The sequence below is a fragment of the Erythrolamprus reginae genome, chromosome 3 (assembly GCF_031021105.1).
Source record: "Erythrolamprus reginae isolate rEryReg1 chromosome 3, rEryReg1.hap1, whole genome shotgun sequence".
NCBI classification, from domain to species: Eukaryota; Metazoa; Chordata; class Lepidosauria; order Squamata; family Dipsadidae; genus Erythrolamprus; species Erythrolamprus reginae.
Genome location: NC_091952.1, coordinates 48,418,553 through 48,433,692, shown reverse-complemented (window position 1 = coordinate 48,433,692; position 15,140 = coordinate 48,418,553). Strand labels below are relative to the sequence as shown.

General features: G+C 43.9%; 1 protein-coding gene across 3 annotated transcripts in view; it reads left to right on the top strand.

The window, feature by feature from the left end:
* CPNE5 (copine 5) overlaps nt 1–15,140 on the top strand; it is a 197,778-nt gene that overhangs the window by 115,323 nt on the left and 67,315 nt on the right. For all 3 annotated transcript variants that reach the window (XM_070745132.1, XM_070745131.1, XM_070745134.1), the window contains exons 9-10: nt 8,686–8,789; nt 11,356–11,460. In XM_070745132.1, coding sequence (XP_070601233.1) covers nt 8,686–8,789; nt 11,356–11,460 — 209 coding nt within the window. The remainder of the gene's footprint in view (nt 1–8,685; nt 8,790–11,355; nt 11,461–15,140) is intronic.

Genomic DNA, 15,140 nt, shown 5'->3' with positions numbered 1-15,140 from the left:
AGGAATTCTGGGAGTTGAAGTCCACAAGTCTTAAAGTGGCCCGGTTTTGAGACCCCAACTGTAGATGATAAGGAGCTAATTGCGAAATACCTCAGAGCACAAAATCATTGAGCATTGGATCTAATCCATGTGAACTGTGGCAAAAAGGTAAGAAACTAGGGTGACCTGATTTAACAGCAATGTACAGAGGATCTAGGAGTGCTCCAGAAGTGATTTGTTTACATTAGGAAAAATATGCATAAAATGCAGGGGAAATGTACATAAAATCCACACATTCTTGCAAGTCAATGCAATATAGAAGAATCCGGGATGGGGGTGGGGGGGGGTTGGAGATATTTTAGCAAGTGAGATAAGATTGCTGTATTTATGAAATGCCAATCCTAGCAAGATTTTTGTGTGCATGTTCACAAAGCAACAGGGATGCACTGATAAATATATGAAGTTGTTTGCATTTTTTCTAACTCACGAAAGTAGCTAGTTCCATTATAATCCTAAGGGTCTGGATTGATTTAAATGCCAGGAAGCGAAAAAATGTAGTGCATGATTTATCAACTATGAAAATCGTTGCCAAGCTGTAACTCTTCTATAAAGAGTTCAGTTTAACATGCTTCAGTGCACGTTCCAGAGACTGATGGGGATAGAAAATACCCAAGTACCAAAGTCTATGAGTAAAAAGTCTTAGTTGTAGGTGCAGTATTCTTGTTTGAAGCCAAACAGATAGCTTTCCCAGATTTTTCAAACCTTGCTCATGCTATTATGGTCGTTTCAATTACACACTGTATTAGAATTTATTTCAGGGATGAGCCTCAGTCTTTCTTTTCCCATTTCCTATTGGGAAATGTGCAACATTTAATGTTTAATACTTTACTGTACCACTTTCTGATGAGTGGTGAGATTCTTTTTTTTTTTACTGCTGGGCTTGGTGGGCTTGGTGGGCTTGGTGGGCAAGATCAAGATGTACAATAGATTAGATAACAAATCAAGTGGTTGCAGATATATGTTTATAATTGTGGGTCTATTTTGCAAGGGGGAGAAATTATTAGTGCATTATAAGTATATGTGGTACTGTTGCAGAAACACAGATGTTTGATGCCAATAAGGGACCAGAGACCACAGGAGGATACAGGATACAGGATACAGGTTTATTTGGTGCATGCATCAGGTTCAGAAGAATATAAAAGCAATGTCTGAACGACGTGGATTGCTTTTCAGGGCTCTTTATACATTTCCAAAGGAGTACAAAAAACACACAGCATCAGCCAATCAGATACTAGTTGTCAACGCTTCCTTATACAGAAAGTAAAAAGAGGTTATACAATGTAGGAGATACAGAATGTACAGAATGTACAGCAAAGAGGCACTTGCGGTTAGATTGTGGGTTCCTGCATGGAGCTATATGCCTTGAGAGCAGGTGGCTCCTTCCTGAGTACATTTCGTGGTTACGCGTTCAAGCAGGAGATGCACCCCACCCGGGCACAGAGGAAACAGAGGTGTGAAAACGGAAAGATCCTTTTGCCCAGCTCTCAGCACTTTAAGAATGCTAAGAGTACAGCAGATATGTAGGACAAAGGTCATATATCAGAAAAAAACAGAATTCAGCAAGAGATGCAATATAAAATGATATCAAAGCAAAGCCCAGCTTCCTCATTTCCCCCCTCTTGGAACTCCAACCGAAATAAAGTTTATTCGGATGGGGTTTCAACCATGTTACTGGAAGGGGGTTGAAGGTGTTGGAGGGGCTGGGGCTGGAGTGGCAGGAGAACTTCGTATATTGGCTCCTCACTATCGGGGTCCTGAGTGACAGGTTCCCCTTCCTCATTTCCTCCCCTGCAGTTGTTTAGCAATTGCAGGTGCCACAGAGCCAAAATCTTCTCGGAGGACTGTTTGTCCGCCACCAGCGAAACAGCTATGAAAAGGTTTCATAAGAAGAGGAAGCACAAAGGGGACAATAACACAGCCAGCCACCAGAAAAACAACACAAGCCAAAACATATTTGATACCGGGTAAAGAAGGAAGCCATCCAACGACGGCATGAGAGAGGTCCAGACCCCTCCAAGTCTGCACTGGAACATGTGCAATCTTGACCATGCGATCGGTGATTTCCTTAATGACCTCCCCACTGTTATCAATCTCGATGCAGCAGTTAGACAAATTAAACTTCCCACACACACCCCCTTCCTTGGCTAAAAGATAGTCCAAAGCCAGTCTGTTTTGCATGATATGAGTGCGTGTTTTAACACCCTCCGAGGCCAAGTGGGCAAGACCACGGACCGTCTCGTTAGTGACAATTTCCACCACAGCCTGGAGGCGGATGAGACGGTTAAGCATATAAATGGGGGTGCGATAACCAAAGGTACCATCCTCAGCCCAGGTGGCCGGGCCATAAACCTTTACAATACGTTCGGGGGGCCATTCATCATCCTTCCAGTTCCCGATCTTAAGGTCACTAATGAGGGATCTTTTAGAGCAAACATTGCCAATTTCATCATATACAGGCACCCCAAGAACTAATCTTTGCTTCAGGGGGAGCAGAAAAAAAACCCAGGGCGAATAACAGCAAGGACACAAGAGCCACACCAGTTGAGTGGGAGTTGGGCATAAGCATACTTCCCACAAATCCAATACATGCCATCCGGAGCAAGCCAAAGCAATTTGGTGTTTTGGGGGTCCAAAATATACGGGTTCAGGAGGCTAACGTTTTGCAACGCCCGGGCCATGTGGGTTGGCTGCAGACCCTTGCCAGACCACCAGGCCGCATTGTTCCACGTGGACAGGCAATGCAGGTTTCCAACGTGGGCACAGCCAGCGGTGTGGTTACGGGTATAACAGACATTGCCCACCAAATTAGAAGACAGAGCCCAAGTCCCCTCCTTCCCCGCAGCAGCTGTCAGGTTACCGGCCAGCTCCATGTCATGAACAATGGTATAATTCAACTCAAGTGCTTCCCAAGGCCATTTCTCACCCATGTTAGTTCCCCCACAGACAAAACAGTTCTTAACCTGAAGGGTGCGTGCCACATCTTGTGCAAGTTGTACAAAAGTATTGGTTACAGCAGGGGGGGGGGGCTGCCCATGTATGTAGTTTATCCATTTCCTGATAGTAGGACCAAAAGAGGCTCTTTTTCCGTCCTACTGTCCGGGTCTGGGCCGTGATTTCCAAGGACAGAATCAGGGAGGGGTCATATCCCTGGCCATCTATTTGCATTCCAAAAAACATAGGAGCTTGTGGGACCACAACCGGAGTGAAAGAAAGAGTGACAGGGTTACACTGGCCACTTTTGAAGTTCGGGGAAACACCCACAAGATAAGGAGAACTTCATCCCACCCATAGTGCCAGGGGTCCATGTAGCAAACGTAACGCAAGACCAATAGGGAAAGTAGTTGTGGCCAATCACATGGCAGTCACCCCATTGGGAACAATGGCAAACATATTTATGTTGGGATGAATAGGAGCGCTCCCAACTCAGGCTGCCACACCCGCCTTGGGGTGGGCATTGCGGTCAATATAATAGCAGGCATCAAAAGTAAAATTAACAGGGAAATTGAGAGTGGGAATAGAGGTACGGCGAATCTCCTCTCTCCGACCGTATGTAATGTGGCGGAGAATAACATGATATTCAGTTATTTTAGTGGCCTGTTTAGGGTCATAGCACAGAATACCCCGAGACCCATTGCATCGCTGGTAGGTAGTGGCATTCACGGTGCAAGGGGGAAGATTAAAAGTTTCACAAGACGGAGGAGTAGCCGTATGGTAAACATGAGTGCGGGCAAGAAAATTGTCTGTGCGGGTAGTTTGAATACAGGGGAGGCAGGCTGAAGGAGAGCGTGCCTTGTCCCGCAAAGCCCTTTTACTACGAGAGAGGGTCTTAGGGCCGCCGTCAGGGGCCCGTAAAGGGATTATCGGAGCGCGGGGCTGCAATTCATGAAGGCGGCACAAGAAGCCCTGAGTTCCATTACAGTGACAAAGAGTATCCCCAATGTGCTGGCATGGGAGAAAATCCAAGGGGGTACAGGATGGAGGCTCCCCAGCATAATAGTACACAGTATCACCCTTAGGAAAACATAGAGGACAGGTGTCAGGAATGGAGTGCCCCCCCTTAGAGAGGGGCTTGGGAGCCAGTAAAAGGGGGGGTTGAGTGAGATAACATCTAATAGTACTCCCAGTCTTACACTGATAGAATTTGCGACCATCATGCCAACAAGGGGGCAGTCCAACCTCAGTGCAGTTGGGGGGGTCTGAGGGTGGGGTCTGCTTTTTACCAGGGGGGCCTCGCATACACTTCATGCATGGGGGGTTTGACACTGCTGTAACCTGTAAAGGTGTAAGTGCCAAAGCAGAGGGCTCCACCGAGGGGGTGGGATCAAAATTGGGATCCGTGTCTTCGCATATGGCAACGGAATCCAAAGGCCCATCTGACTCTCCCTTTGCACGAAAAATACGGTAGGCATACATAGAATTAATAGAAACACTTATCAATAGGAAGAAAATGAGCACGCCCAATACCAACACAAGGGTTTTACGGAGATAAGCCAAACGGCGGAGGGTGGTATGCAAGTAACTTCCAGACTCCATAATAGGACAATCAACCATGGGGACCCTGGCGGTGGAAGAGAGGGCGCTGAGTACTCACCAAGAAGAGGAAGTAGGGAAAGGCCAGAAACTGAAGCAAAAGAGGAATCACTATAACGTAAACAGTTTTGATGCAATCGGGGGACATCCAGGAGGTAGGGGTCCTGGAGAGACTGCAACTTCCACCACAACTTTGGGGGGGGGGTAATAGGTTTAGCGGCACCTGGGGTGGCGGGTAAGGCCGCTGCTGGAGTTGCTGGCAAACCATTGCCCGTGCGATGGACGCGGGCTTCCGGAGCCGCGGCTACAGGGGTTACTCCTGGATCGTTGCCCGTGCGATGGACGCGGGCTTCCGGAGCCGCGCCTGCAGGGGGGGCTTCTTCGAGCCGTCCGTCCGTTGAGGGACCGCTTCCGGTGGGTCTCCTGGAGGGAGGGCTCTCCTCTGCTTCTTCAGCATGAGTTTGAAAGGATCTGTGGGGTGAGGCAATTCCTTCCATGTGGTGGGGATTGCAAGCTTGATCCTCGTCCAATTAATCCAAGATTTGATGGAATCAACCTCGACAGCAAGAGGGGAGATCATGACCACAGTATATTGCCCTTTCCATGTGGGCCTGAGAACTTCCCTGTTCTAGTCTTTCACCCACACCTCTTGGCCAGGTATAATGTTGACAAGAATGTAAGGTCTGCATTGTAACACATAATCCTGGAGTTCATTAACAGTGGCATTTAGTGTCTATAGCTGTTTAAATTTAAGGGAATCTGCCACATGAGTGGAATATTGGATCGTGGGGGGTAAAAGATTGGGTACCCTCCCATACAGTAATTCATAAGGGGAAACATGTATGTTCTTTTGAGGGGCACATGTCACAGCAAAAAGGGCCATTGGAAGCTGAGTTTTCTGACATATTTTGGCTAATGTATCTTTAACAGTCCTGTTAACTCTCTCCACGCGACCACTGGGGGGTGCATGAAAACTACGTGAAGCTTCCAAGTGATGCCAAGCATCGAAGCAATTTTCTGGGTGCCCTTATGGATAAATTCTGGACCGTTGTCTGAGGAAATTCTTGAAGGCAGCCCATACCTCGGAATGATGAGGTTTAGTAGGGCCCGGGTGACTTCCATCGGGGTTTGGAGAATAAGGGATGGCTTAGACATGTTAATGGTGGGTTTCCCTGCTTGTCACACTGCTTTCATCAAAAGGATTTGGTAGTCCTTGATCTTGTCAAGGTTACCCTCTACATAGGGGTCCCACTGGGGGTCCTCTGCAGGGAACTTCTGACCCACATGTCTCTAGGTCTAAACCTGGGGGGGGCATCTGGTTTTAGGATTTTTTTTTTCTTTCCTCCGATTTAAACAGGGTTCCCATTAGGTGTTGCAAGTCCATCCAATTGAGATTTTAGGCATCCATAATGGTTTTCAAGAGGCTTGCAACTTCTAAGGGTTTTTCACTATATGGGCCATAGTGCAATTTCCAATTCAAAAGATCGGAGGTGGTGAAAGGAACATGTTGGAATAGGGGCATTCTTGAGGTTTTTGTGAAATCATCTGGATCAATGACAATTTGATCCACTCTGCGAAGTGGGGCTGTGAAGGACACTGATGTGGTTTTTGCTCTGGTGCGTTCTGCAATGGGTCCTTCACTTACTGGATCTGGCAAAGACAGGTTGGCCATTCGTCCACTGGGGCCTGGTGGGGTCTCCAGTTGAGGAGTGGACCCTGAGGAGGGGGCTTCAGGTGCAGATGGGGATTGAATGGTTGCGAGAGACCCAGGAGATCTCTTTGTATCCGGGCATTGCTGGAGGAGGGTGTCATAACGGGCAAACCTGTCAGCGTTGGTTTCATTAGGGTCTATTTGGGAGACCGGGGATCCCAGTCCCCCCCCCGAAGCGGGTGAAGGAGCGGGGGCTCCCTCACGTAGAGGGGGGGCATCCAGTGGGGTTATCCTCCCAGTCCCTAAGGTAAGGGAATCCTGTAGGGCTGATTGTGCCTGTATCTGGCCATAGGGCACAAGAACATATGGTGGGGGCTGGGGCACCTCCTCCGAGCAACTAAAGAGTACGGGGTTTTTTTTTATTTTTTCCATCTCCGTGGGGGGGGCTGACTGAGTCCTTTGCCCCTTTTGGTGTGGGAGATGGAACAATGTGAACTTCTCTGGGGCCGCCAGGGAGGGGATGAGTTACCTCCCCCTCTCCTAGGGGTCCTTCTCCTGAGCGTGGCCCCTGAAGGAATGGGGACCATGGCCAGGACTTTACACTGTTGGGTCCTACATTTGGTGACCCATGGAGGTGGATTTTGAGCTAGTTTCAACCAAATATCAATGTATGGCTCTTGGTCAGGATGGCCCAAGGCAGGATCAAATACAAGTCTAGTGGGAATATCGAAGGTTCCTATATCAGGCCATCCCAAGTTAAAAGAGGGCCATTCTGACGTACACAGGTCATTTTATACTATACTCTCGAGTTTGATTATTATAGACCTGGTTGAAATGTTTCATTACACACTCAAGGGGGGTCTTGGGCACACTTGGTTTCCCTCCCATATTCCACCCGGGGCACCAGACAGAAAAGGGGAGGGAGTATACAAGGGAGGTAAGGGGTCCTTCCCTTGAGACACAAAAGGAATTTTATTCACTTCACACAATCTCTACCGGCCCAAGGTCCTGGAGCTCACAGCCACCTGTGGGAACCGCGGTAGGCAATCACACACACAACGTTTTCTCTCAGAAAACACAGGCCACCCACCTTGGGGGTCCCTCAGTGAAGAACGAGCCAAAACGAGGGTGATCAGTCCTCGCCTCTGTCCCTCTACATAGGGAGAAGATAGACTCGTACCAGTCTCTAAAAAGTGTCTACTACAGAGGCCTCGCCTTAGAACTTGCCTTTTATCTTGGAGACTCGGTTACTCTTCCAGGCCGGCGTACAGATGTCCTGATCTCTGGTTTCCTCTCTTGAGTGGTTCTTGGATCGCAAACCGTCAGCGTGGCTGCCCTGGTGTCAACAGGAAGGTCCTCGGAGAAAGATTTCCGATGGCGCCTGGACTGTTCCTCTTTCACACCTGGGGCAGACGCCACTGAGGTGGGCGTCCAGAGGGATCCAAAGTCCCGTCTAGTCCCTTCGTGGTCGCCAGAAAATGTTGCAGAAACACAGATGTTTGATGCCAATAAGGGACCAGAGACCACAGGAGGATACAGGATACAGGATACAGGTTTATTTGGTGCATGCATCAGGTTCAGAAGAATATAAAAGCAATGTCTGAACGACGTGGATTGCTTTTCAGGGCTCTTTATACATTTCCAAAGGAGTACAAAAAACACACAGCATCAGCCAATCAGATACTAGTTGTCAACGCTTCCTTATACAGAAAGTAAAAAGAGGTTATACAATGTAGGAGATACAGAATGTACAGAATGTACAGCAAAGAGGCACTTGCGGTTAGATTGTGGGTTCCTGCATGGAGCTATATGCCTTGAGAGCAGGTGGCTCCTTCCTGAGTACATTTCGTGGTTACGCGTTCAAGCAGGAGATGCACCCCACCCGGGCACAGAGGAAACAGAGGTGTGAAAACGGAAAGATCCTTTTGCCCAGCTCTCAGCACTTTAAGAATGCTAAGAGTACAGCAGATATGTAGGACAAAGGTCATATATCAGAAAAAAACAGAATTCAGCAAGAGATGCAATATAAAATGATATCAAAGCAAAGCCCAGCTTCCTCAGTACCGTGTTCAACAGTAGTAACTATGAGTGGGATTTGTTTGTTTGTTTGTTTGTTTCTTTGTTTGTGGCTTGGTGGGCATGGTGGGTGTGGCTTGGTGAGCTTGGCAGGGAAAGGATACTGTAAAATCCCCATTCCTTCCCCGTTCCAGGGGAAGGTTACTGCAAAATCCCCATTTCCTCCCGATCAACTGGGACTCGGGAGACAAAGAATAGAAGGGGCCAGGGCCAGCCAGAAGTGATATTTACCGGTTCTCCTAACTACTCAAAATTTCCACTATTGGTTCTCCAGAGGTGGTCAGAACCTGCTGACTCCCACCTCTGTTTCCCATACAACGTCTTAAAATTGCTCTGTTAGCTCAGCAGCAATGCTGTTACACAATATATTTTCTGCTTCCAATTCCAAGGATGTAGCCACAATGCAGTTCTGTGCCAACAAGCTGGACAAGAAAGACTTCTTTGGGAAATCAGACCCTTTCATGGTATTCTTCAGGAGTAATGAAGATGGAACGTGAGTACAACTGTTTTTTTTTCTTCCTGAGAACAGATTTGCTCCAATTTTAACTGGTCCTTCACTAGCCACACAGTGAAATTTTTCATTGATACTTTGCTGGTCATTCTGGAATTTTTTTTGTGATTTCCCAGTCTAGCCTATAAGTCTGCATTTTCTGATGATCACTCTTTCAAATACCAGTCAGATCCAACAGGCTTCGATGAAGTCAATCAGTATAGCTGGCTTTCCTTAGCAAGCAAATGTTTAAAAGCTTCATATAAAGAACGTGTCCAGGCTAATGCCTATTATGGACAACACTATTGTAGCTATATATAATCTGCCGACATTAAAACAGCGGGTCCCTTCTTCTTAAAGGTTCTTTACTTCACATTCCAAAACTACAGTCATTTTGGTTAATTGAAAAGATCATCACTCTGAGAGAACATCAAAAAGAAAAGCTTTAGTGGGTGAGGCATGGACTATTAAACTCAGGGTGAATGGGTGGAGGTTTTGTAGCTTCTATAGAAGTGGTTCTCAAACTTTCTAATGGTGCGACCCCTTAATACAGTTCCTCATGTTGTGGTGACCCCCCAACCATAAGTCTAATGCTAATTCTCCCAACAGAGCTTTAAGTTGATTGGCAGGAAGGTCAGAGGGACACCCCCACTGTAAACACCTGATTGGTTGGATTGTAAAAATATGTTCCAATACGCCAGAATAGAAGCTTTAGTTCCTAACACCATGGGAAATTTGTGTTTTCCCATGGTCTTAGGCAACCCCTGTGAAACGGTTGTTTGACCCCCAAAGGGGTCCCGACCCCCAGGTTGAGAACCACTGATCTATAGGATGCGTTTTTAAAAAATCAAGATAATGGATATGATTGTGTGATATAAGCTTTACGTTTCTTATGTGTGATCATGGCCACCATGTCAATTGGACAAATCTTTCTTGCAAGTAGGAAAGAGGTTTTTTGGGGGGCATGACCAGCTCTGGTAAAAAAAACCTCCTTTGATCAATTTTTTAGTTGATACAGGAGAAAATAAAATACCTCAAGTATGCTAAGTTTTCAACTTGCAGAATCATTTCAAAATGATGATTTATGAATGTTCCTGAAGTTGTTCACTAAACCAGCAAGATGTTGTGAAATGTGATGTTGTGTTTAATAGAAAAGGGATGGGGGTGAAATTTAAATAGCCTCAAGACTATTCCCTAGCTGACCATTCTGAATAATTAAATAGATAAATTAAGGTAAGATCTTGAAATTTAGAAGATTTTCCTCAATTTTCAATGGTGCTGAAATAAAACATTGGTTTATAGCTAAATTCCCAGGCTCACACTCTAACATTCTTTTATGTGAGCAGGATGTAAAGGGGCATGCATAACTGTCCCTATCTTATTGTCTTTTTATCTTTTCTATCTCTATCTATCTTTACTTTATACTTATATTATGTTAAACATAATATAATGTATAATAGAATAGAATAGAATCATTATATATTGTTTTTATCACTGTTGTGAGCCACCCCGAGTCTGCGCAGAGGGGCGGCATACAAATCAAATCGATCGATCGATAGATAGATAGATAGATAGATAGATAGATAGATAGATAGATAGATAGATGGATAGATAGACAGACAGACAGACAGACAGACAGACAGACAGACAAACAAACAAGCTACAATACTATATTTGTATGACAAATAAAATGAATGAATGAATGTTTCCATATTCTTAAAATCAAAATCTGATAGGTTGGCTAGTGTGGAGTTAAGACAAGATACCACTGTGCCAGGCAAATTCTTTCTCATTGAGATGTCCCAACCAAATTACTGCAAGAATGATAAGAATGCTTATCATTCTTGGGTAATTCATGCCTATGAGTCATGAACATCAAAGGATCTTTGCAAAAGGATCACTTTAAATCGGTTGCAAGAGCTATCTGTGCTTCTTCCAATACTAGGTTGGGTAGGAGCATGGATGGACATCATGGAAAGTTGAGCTAATAGAAAAAGAGAAGAAAAGGGTGATCTGCCCAATTGTGGCTCTGGTCATTACTGGAACATGGCTCCCAGCAGATTATTTCTTAAAAACACAGGCCCTGCCTGAAAAATAAAATAAAATCCCCCCTCCCTTGTCTGAGAGAATATGAGCTTCTCCTTTCTAGAGATATTGCGATATCTTGCTGGTTATTGCTTTAAATTGGTTTCCAATATAGTTTGTTCTGCTTTCAGCAGGTTTTTTCTCTGCGGGAATGGATATTGCACTACTTGTGCTAATAAAAGTATAATTTTAATAGAGAATATTTATATCCTCTGTGAAAAATGTGAGCTAATATTGCATGAAGTTGGTGCTTATTTCTTCTGCAAGCGCCTGGAGAATGCCAATGTTTGCAGCTATTAAAGTAATCCATTTTTATCTTGATCCAACCCAGTGCCAATTTTCATAGTCCATGCTGATTTGGAGAAGCCTATTGCAAGAACAAAAACAATGATATTTTTCTTTCTTCTCTGTTGTTGTCTAACCCAAGGTATTCCTCAGTTTCTGAGAATTAGCATAACTAAACAGACAATCTTTATCTTCCTAGATTTACCATTTGTCATAAAACTGAAGTGGTGAAGAACACTCTGAATCCAGTATGGCAGTCATTTGCCATCCCTGTGCGAGCCTTGTGCAATGGAGACTATGACAGGTACAAGTTTCACACAATTAGTGTTAACATCTGGCATGATTTCTTCATTAAAAGTGATGTTAGAACTGATATCCACCAAAATACCACCACGGTTTTTAGTTCCTAGAACAGCTGGAGGTTTAAGAGTCGTAATTCCAACATATCTAATTTATTTTATTTTATTTATTTATTTATTTTGTCCAATACACAATTGGACAAAATTGTTTTAGGGTTTTAGTGGGTATATATCTATATACACATAGTAAAATACATGATGAAGGTTATAGAGGAGATACTCATAGTAAAATATATCTAAGAAATAATAGAAAAGAAGATAAAGTAATAGAACATATCAATGAAAGAATAGAAAAAGAGATATAGGAATAGAAGAAAGGTATAGGAGATATAGGAGAGCAATAGGACAGGGGACGGAAGGCACTCTAGTGCACTTGTACTCGCCCCTTACTGACCTCTTAGGAATCTGGATAGGTCAACCGTAGATAATCTAAGGGTAAAGTGTTGGGGGTTTGAGGATGACACTATGGAGTCCAGTAATGAGTTCCATGCTTCGACAACTCGGTTACTGAAGTCATACTTTTTACAGTCAAGTTTGGAGCGGTTAATATTAAGTTTAAATCTGTTGTGTGCTCTTGTGTTGTTGTGGTTGAAGCTGAAGTAGTCGCCGACAGGCAGGACGTTGCAGCATATGATCTTGTGGGCAATACTTAGATCTTGTTTAAGGCGTCTTAGTTCTAAACTTTCTAGGCCTAGGATTGAAAGTCTAGTCTCATAGGGTATTCTATTTCGAGTGGAGGAGTGAAGGGCTCTTCTGGTGAAGTATCTTTGGACATTTTCAAGGGTGTTAATGTCTGAGATGTGATATGGGTTCCAAACAGATGAGCTGTATTTGAGGATGGGTCTGGCAAAAGTTTTGTAAACTCTGGTAAGTAGTGTGAGATTGCCAGAGCAGAAGCTACGTAGGACTAGGTTTACAACTCTTGAAGCCTTCTTGGCTATATTGTTGCAGTGGGCTTTGGCACTTAAATCTTTTGTTATTAGTATATCAAGGTCTTTAACCAAACTGGTCTAATGGGACCAGTTTGGAAAAGATCAGGTTAGAAGAAATCAATCACACACACACACACACACCAGTTTAGCTTATGTCTCTAGATTTTACAGATGTTTCTCAGCCATCTGGAACAAACTAGAGCCAGCCATGCTTAGATTTCTAGATCAGCCAAAGTCGGCTAGGTATTATGCCATCTGTTTTGAGATGAAAACTCAAGTCTGTCATACATTCCCCAAAAGTACTACAGTCACCTACAGTATAAGCACTCATTAGCAAACTTGGACATTGACTTATAAATACACAAAGAAGGGATATGTGGTTCCAGACGAGGATGATTTTATTAAACCTGGTTTAGAAAGAATTAATGGGAGGTAAAGAGACTTCTGCAAAAATAGCTTGGATAGGTAAGAATTGTTCCAACCGAGGTTCACTTTATTATAGGTACAGAAGGGCAAAAGATACAGGTTTAATATTTCACATTAATATCTCAATATTTTAAATATTAAACTCAACAACTTCCATGGCTTCGTGAATTTTCACCCAACGTGGCAGAAGCTGTCACATCCCGGAATTTAGTGATACAAAAGACTTTTCCTCCCTTGGGAGTTTTAAGGGGGCTTAAAAAATAAACCACTGACAGTCCTCGGAGCTGTTCTAAATTAGGGAGCTGTTATTCTGTCAGCATTATTGAAAGACAAAAGGGGGGAGCAGCTGGGAAGGCTCCCTTGGGAAGGCTGTTTCCTTGCTTTCACAGATGGAACTGAAATGTACTTAGGGGAGTGATGAATGGATGGGAATGAACCCAAAAAGTGGGAAAAGGTTTGTTGGGAGAAGCACTGACAATAGATTACTACTACACTGATAAAACCTGCCAGTGCTGTCAGACCACAGCAAAGGTCTGTTTCAATTCAGGAACTTGCTGGTGAGGGATGTCTTCAAGAGCGCCCAAGAATGATTGGCTCTATTAGCAGGGAAATATATAGTGCTCTTCACTCAGCTTGATGATTTCCTATATCACAATTGGTTCTCTGCAACTGTGTTCGTTTGAGAGCTGTGCATTAATTGTAGCTTTTATGACCCATCTATGTCACCAGGCATGGGGTAATTGAGAGATCCCCAGGATATTATGGCTTATGAATGGTATGACTGAGTTGCATGGTTTTTAATGATATGGGTTTTAGATGTTTTTAAGTATTGGATTTGTACACTGTTTATTACTGTTGTGAGATGCTCCGCATACAAATCTAATAAATTATTATTCAATTCAATTTTCAATTCAATTTATTAGATTTGTATGCCGCCCCTCTCCGAAGACTCAGGGCGGCTCACAACAATAATAAAAACAGTATAATAATGGAACAAATCTAATAATAAAATTATATTAAAAACCACCAACAATTTAAAAACCATACCACACATACATACCAAACATAAAATATAAGAAAGCCTGGGGGAGATGTCTTAATTCCCCCATGCCCGGCGATATAGGTGGGTCTTGAGTAACTTGCGAAAGACAAGGAGGCTGGGGTCCGTTCTAATCTCCAGGGGGAGTTGATTCCAGAGGGCCGGGGCCACCACAGAGAAGGCTCTTCCCATTATTATTATTATTATTATTATTATTATTATTATTATTATTATTTATCAGCATATTTTCTGTTGATTAGCAGCTCAGCCCTGCCACACTGTTTTCACATCAATGCTTTCTGTTGATAGAATGCAACTTACTGTAGTTCAGGGGAAAGGAGAGGGGGAAGTAGATGGGAGGAGAGGAGTAGGAGAAGAAAGAGAAGAAGGGAGAGGAGGAGAGGGAAAGAGGGGAGAGGGAAGTAGAGAGGGGAAAGGAGAAGGAAAGAGGGAAGGAGAGAGAAGCAGAGGGGAGAAGGGAAGGGAGGGAAGGAGAAGGAAAGAGATGGAAAAAGATGGACTGTCGTAAATTTGGGTGAAAAATATAGTGTACTGTATATGAAAAAGAAAAACAGATGGGTAAAAAAAATCTCCTTGAGAGCTATATAATCTATACCATAATGGAAGATAATATATGTTACTGCATATTTATATTTGTGTGTGTGTGTGTGTGTGTGTGTATAACATATTTTTACTGGATTGAAAATGAATTGAAGCTAGTATAGATCTATTTATTTGTTTTTCTAGATTATCACGGGTATATGTATGTAGATTGTTGTGAGTTTGGGTCCGTCCCCCCGTCCCCCCGTGTAATTGGCTTTGTGCAAAAAGCCAAAAGCACCAGCCTGAAGATGACGAGTGGGACCTTGTCGAAACGTCACCAGGAATCTCTGAAACTTACATGGGAAGAAACCCGAATATGCCAAGACCTTCATACCTGTACCCATGAAAATCTATGAAAACATATATACAGTGATACCTTGTCTTACAAACTTAATTGGTTCCGGGACAAGGTTCTTAAGGTGAAAAGTTTGTAAGACGAAACAATGTTTCCCATAGAAATCAATGGAAAAGCCCAAAATTCACCCCTTTTGCCTGCCGAAGCGCCCGTTTTTGCACTGCTGGGATTCCCCTGAGGCTCCCCTCCATAGAAAACCCCACCTCCAGACTTCTGTGGTTTTGTGATGCTGCAGGGGAATCCCAGCATTGCAAAAATGAGCACTTCGCT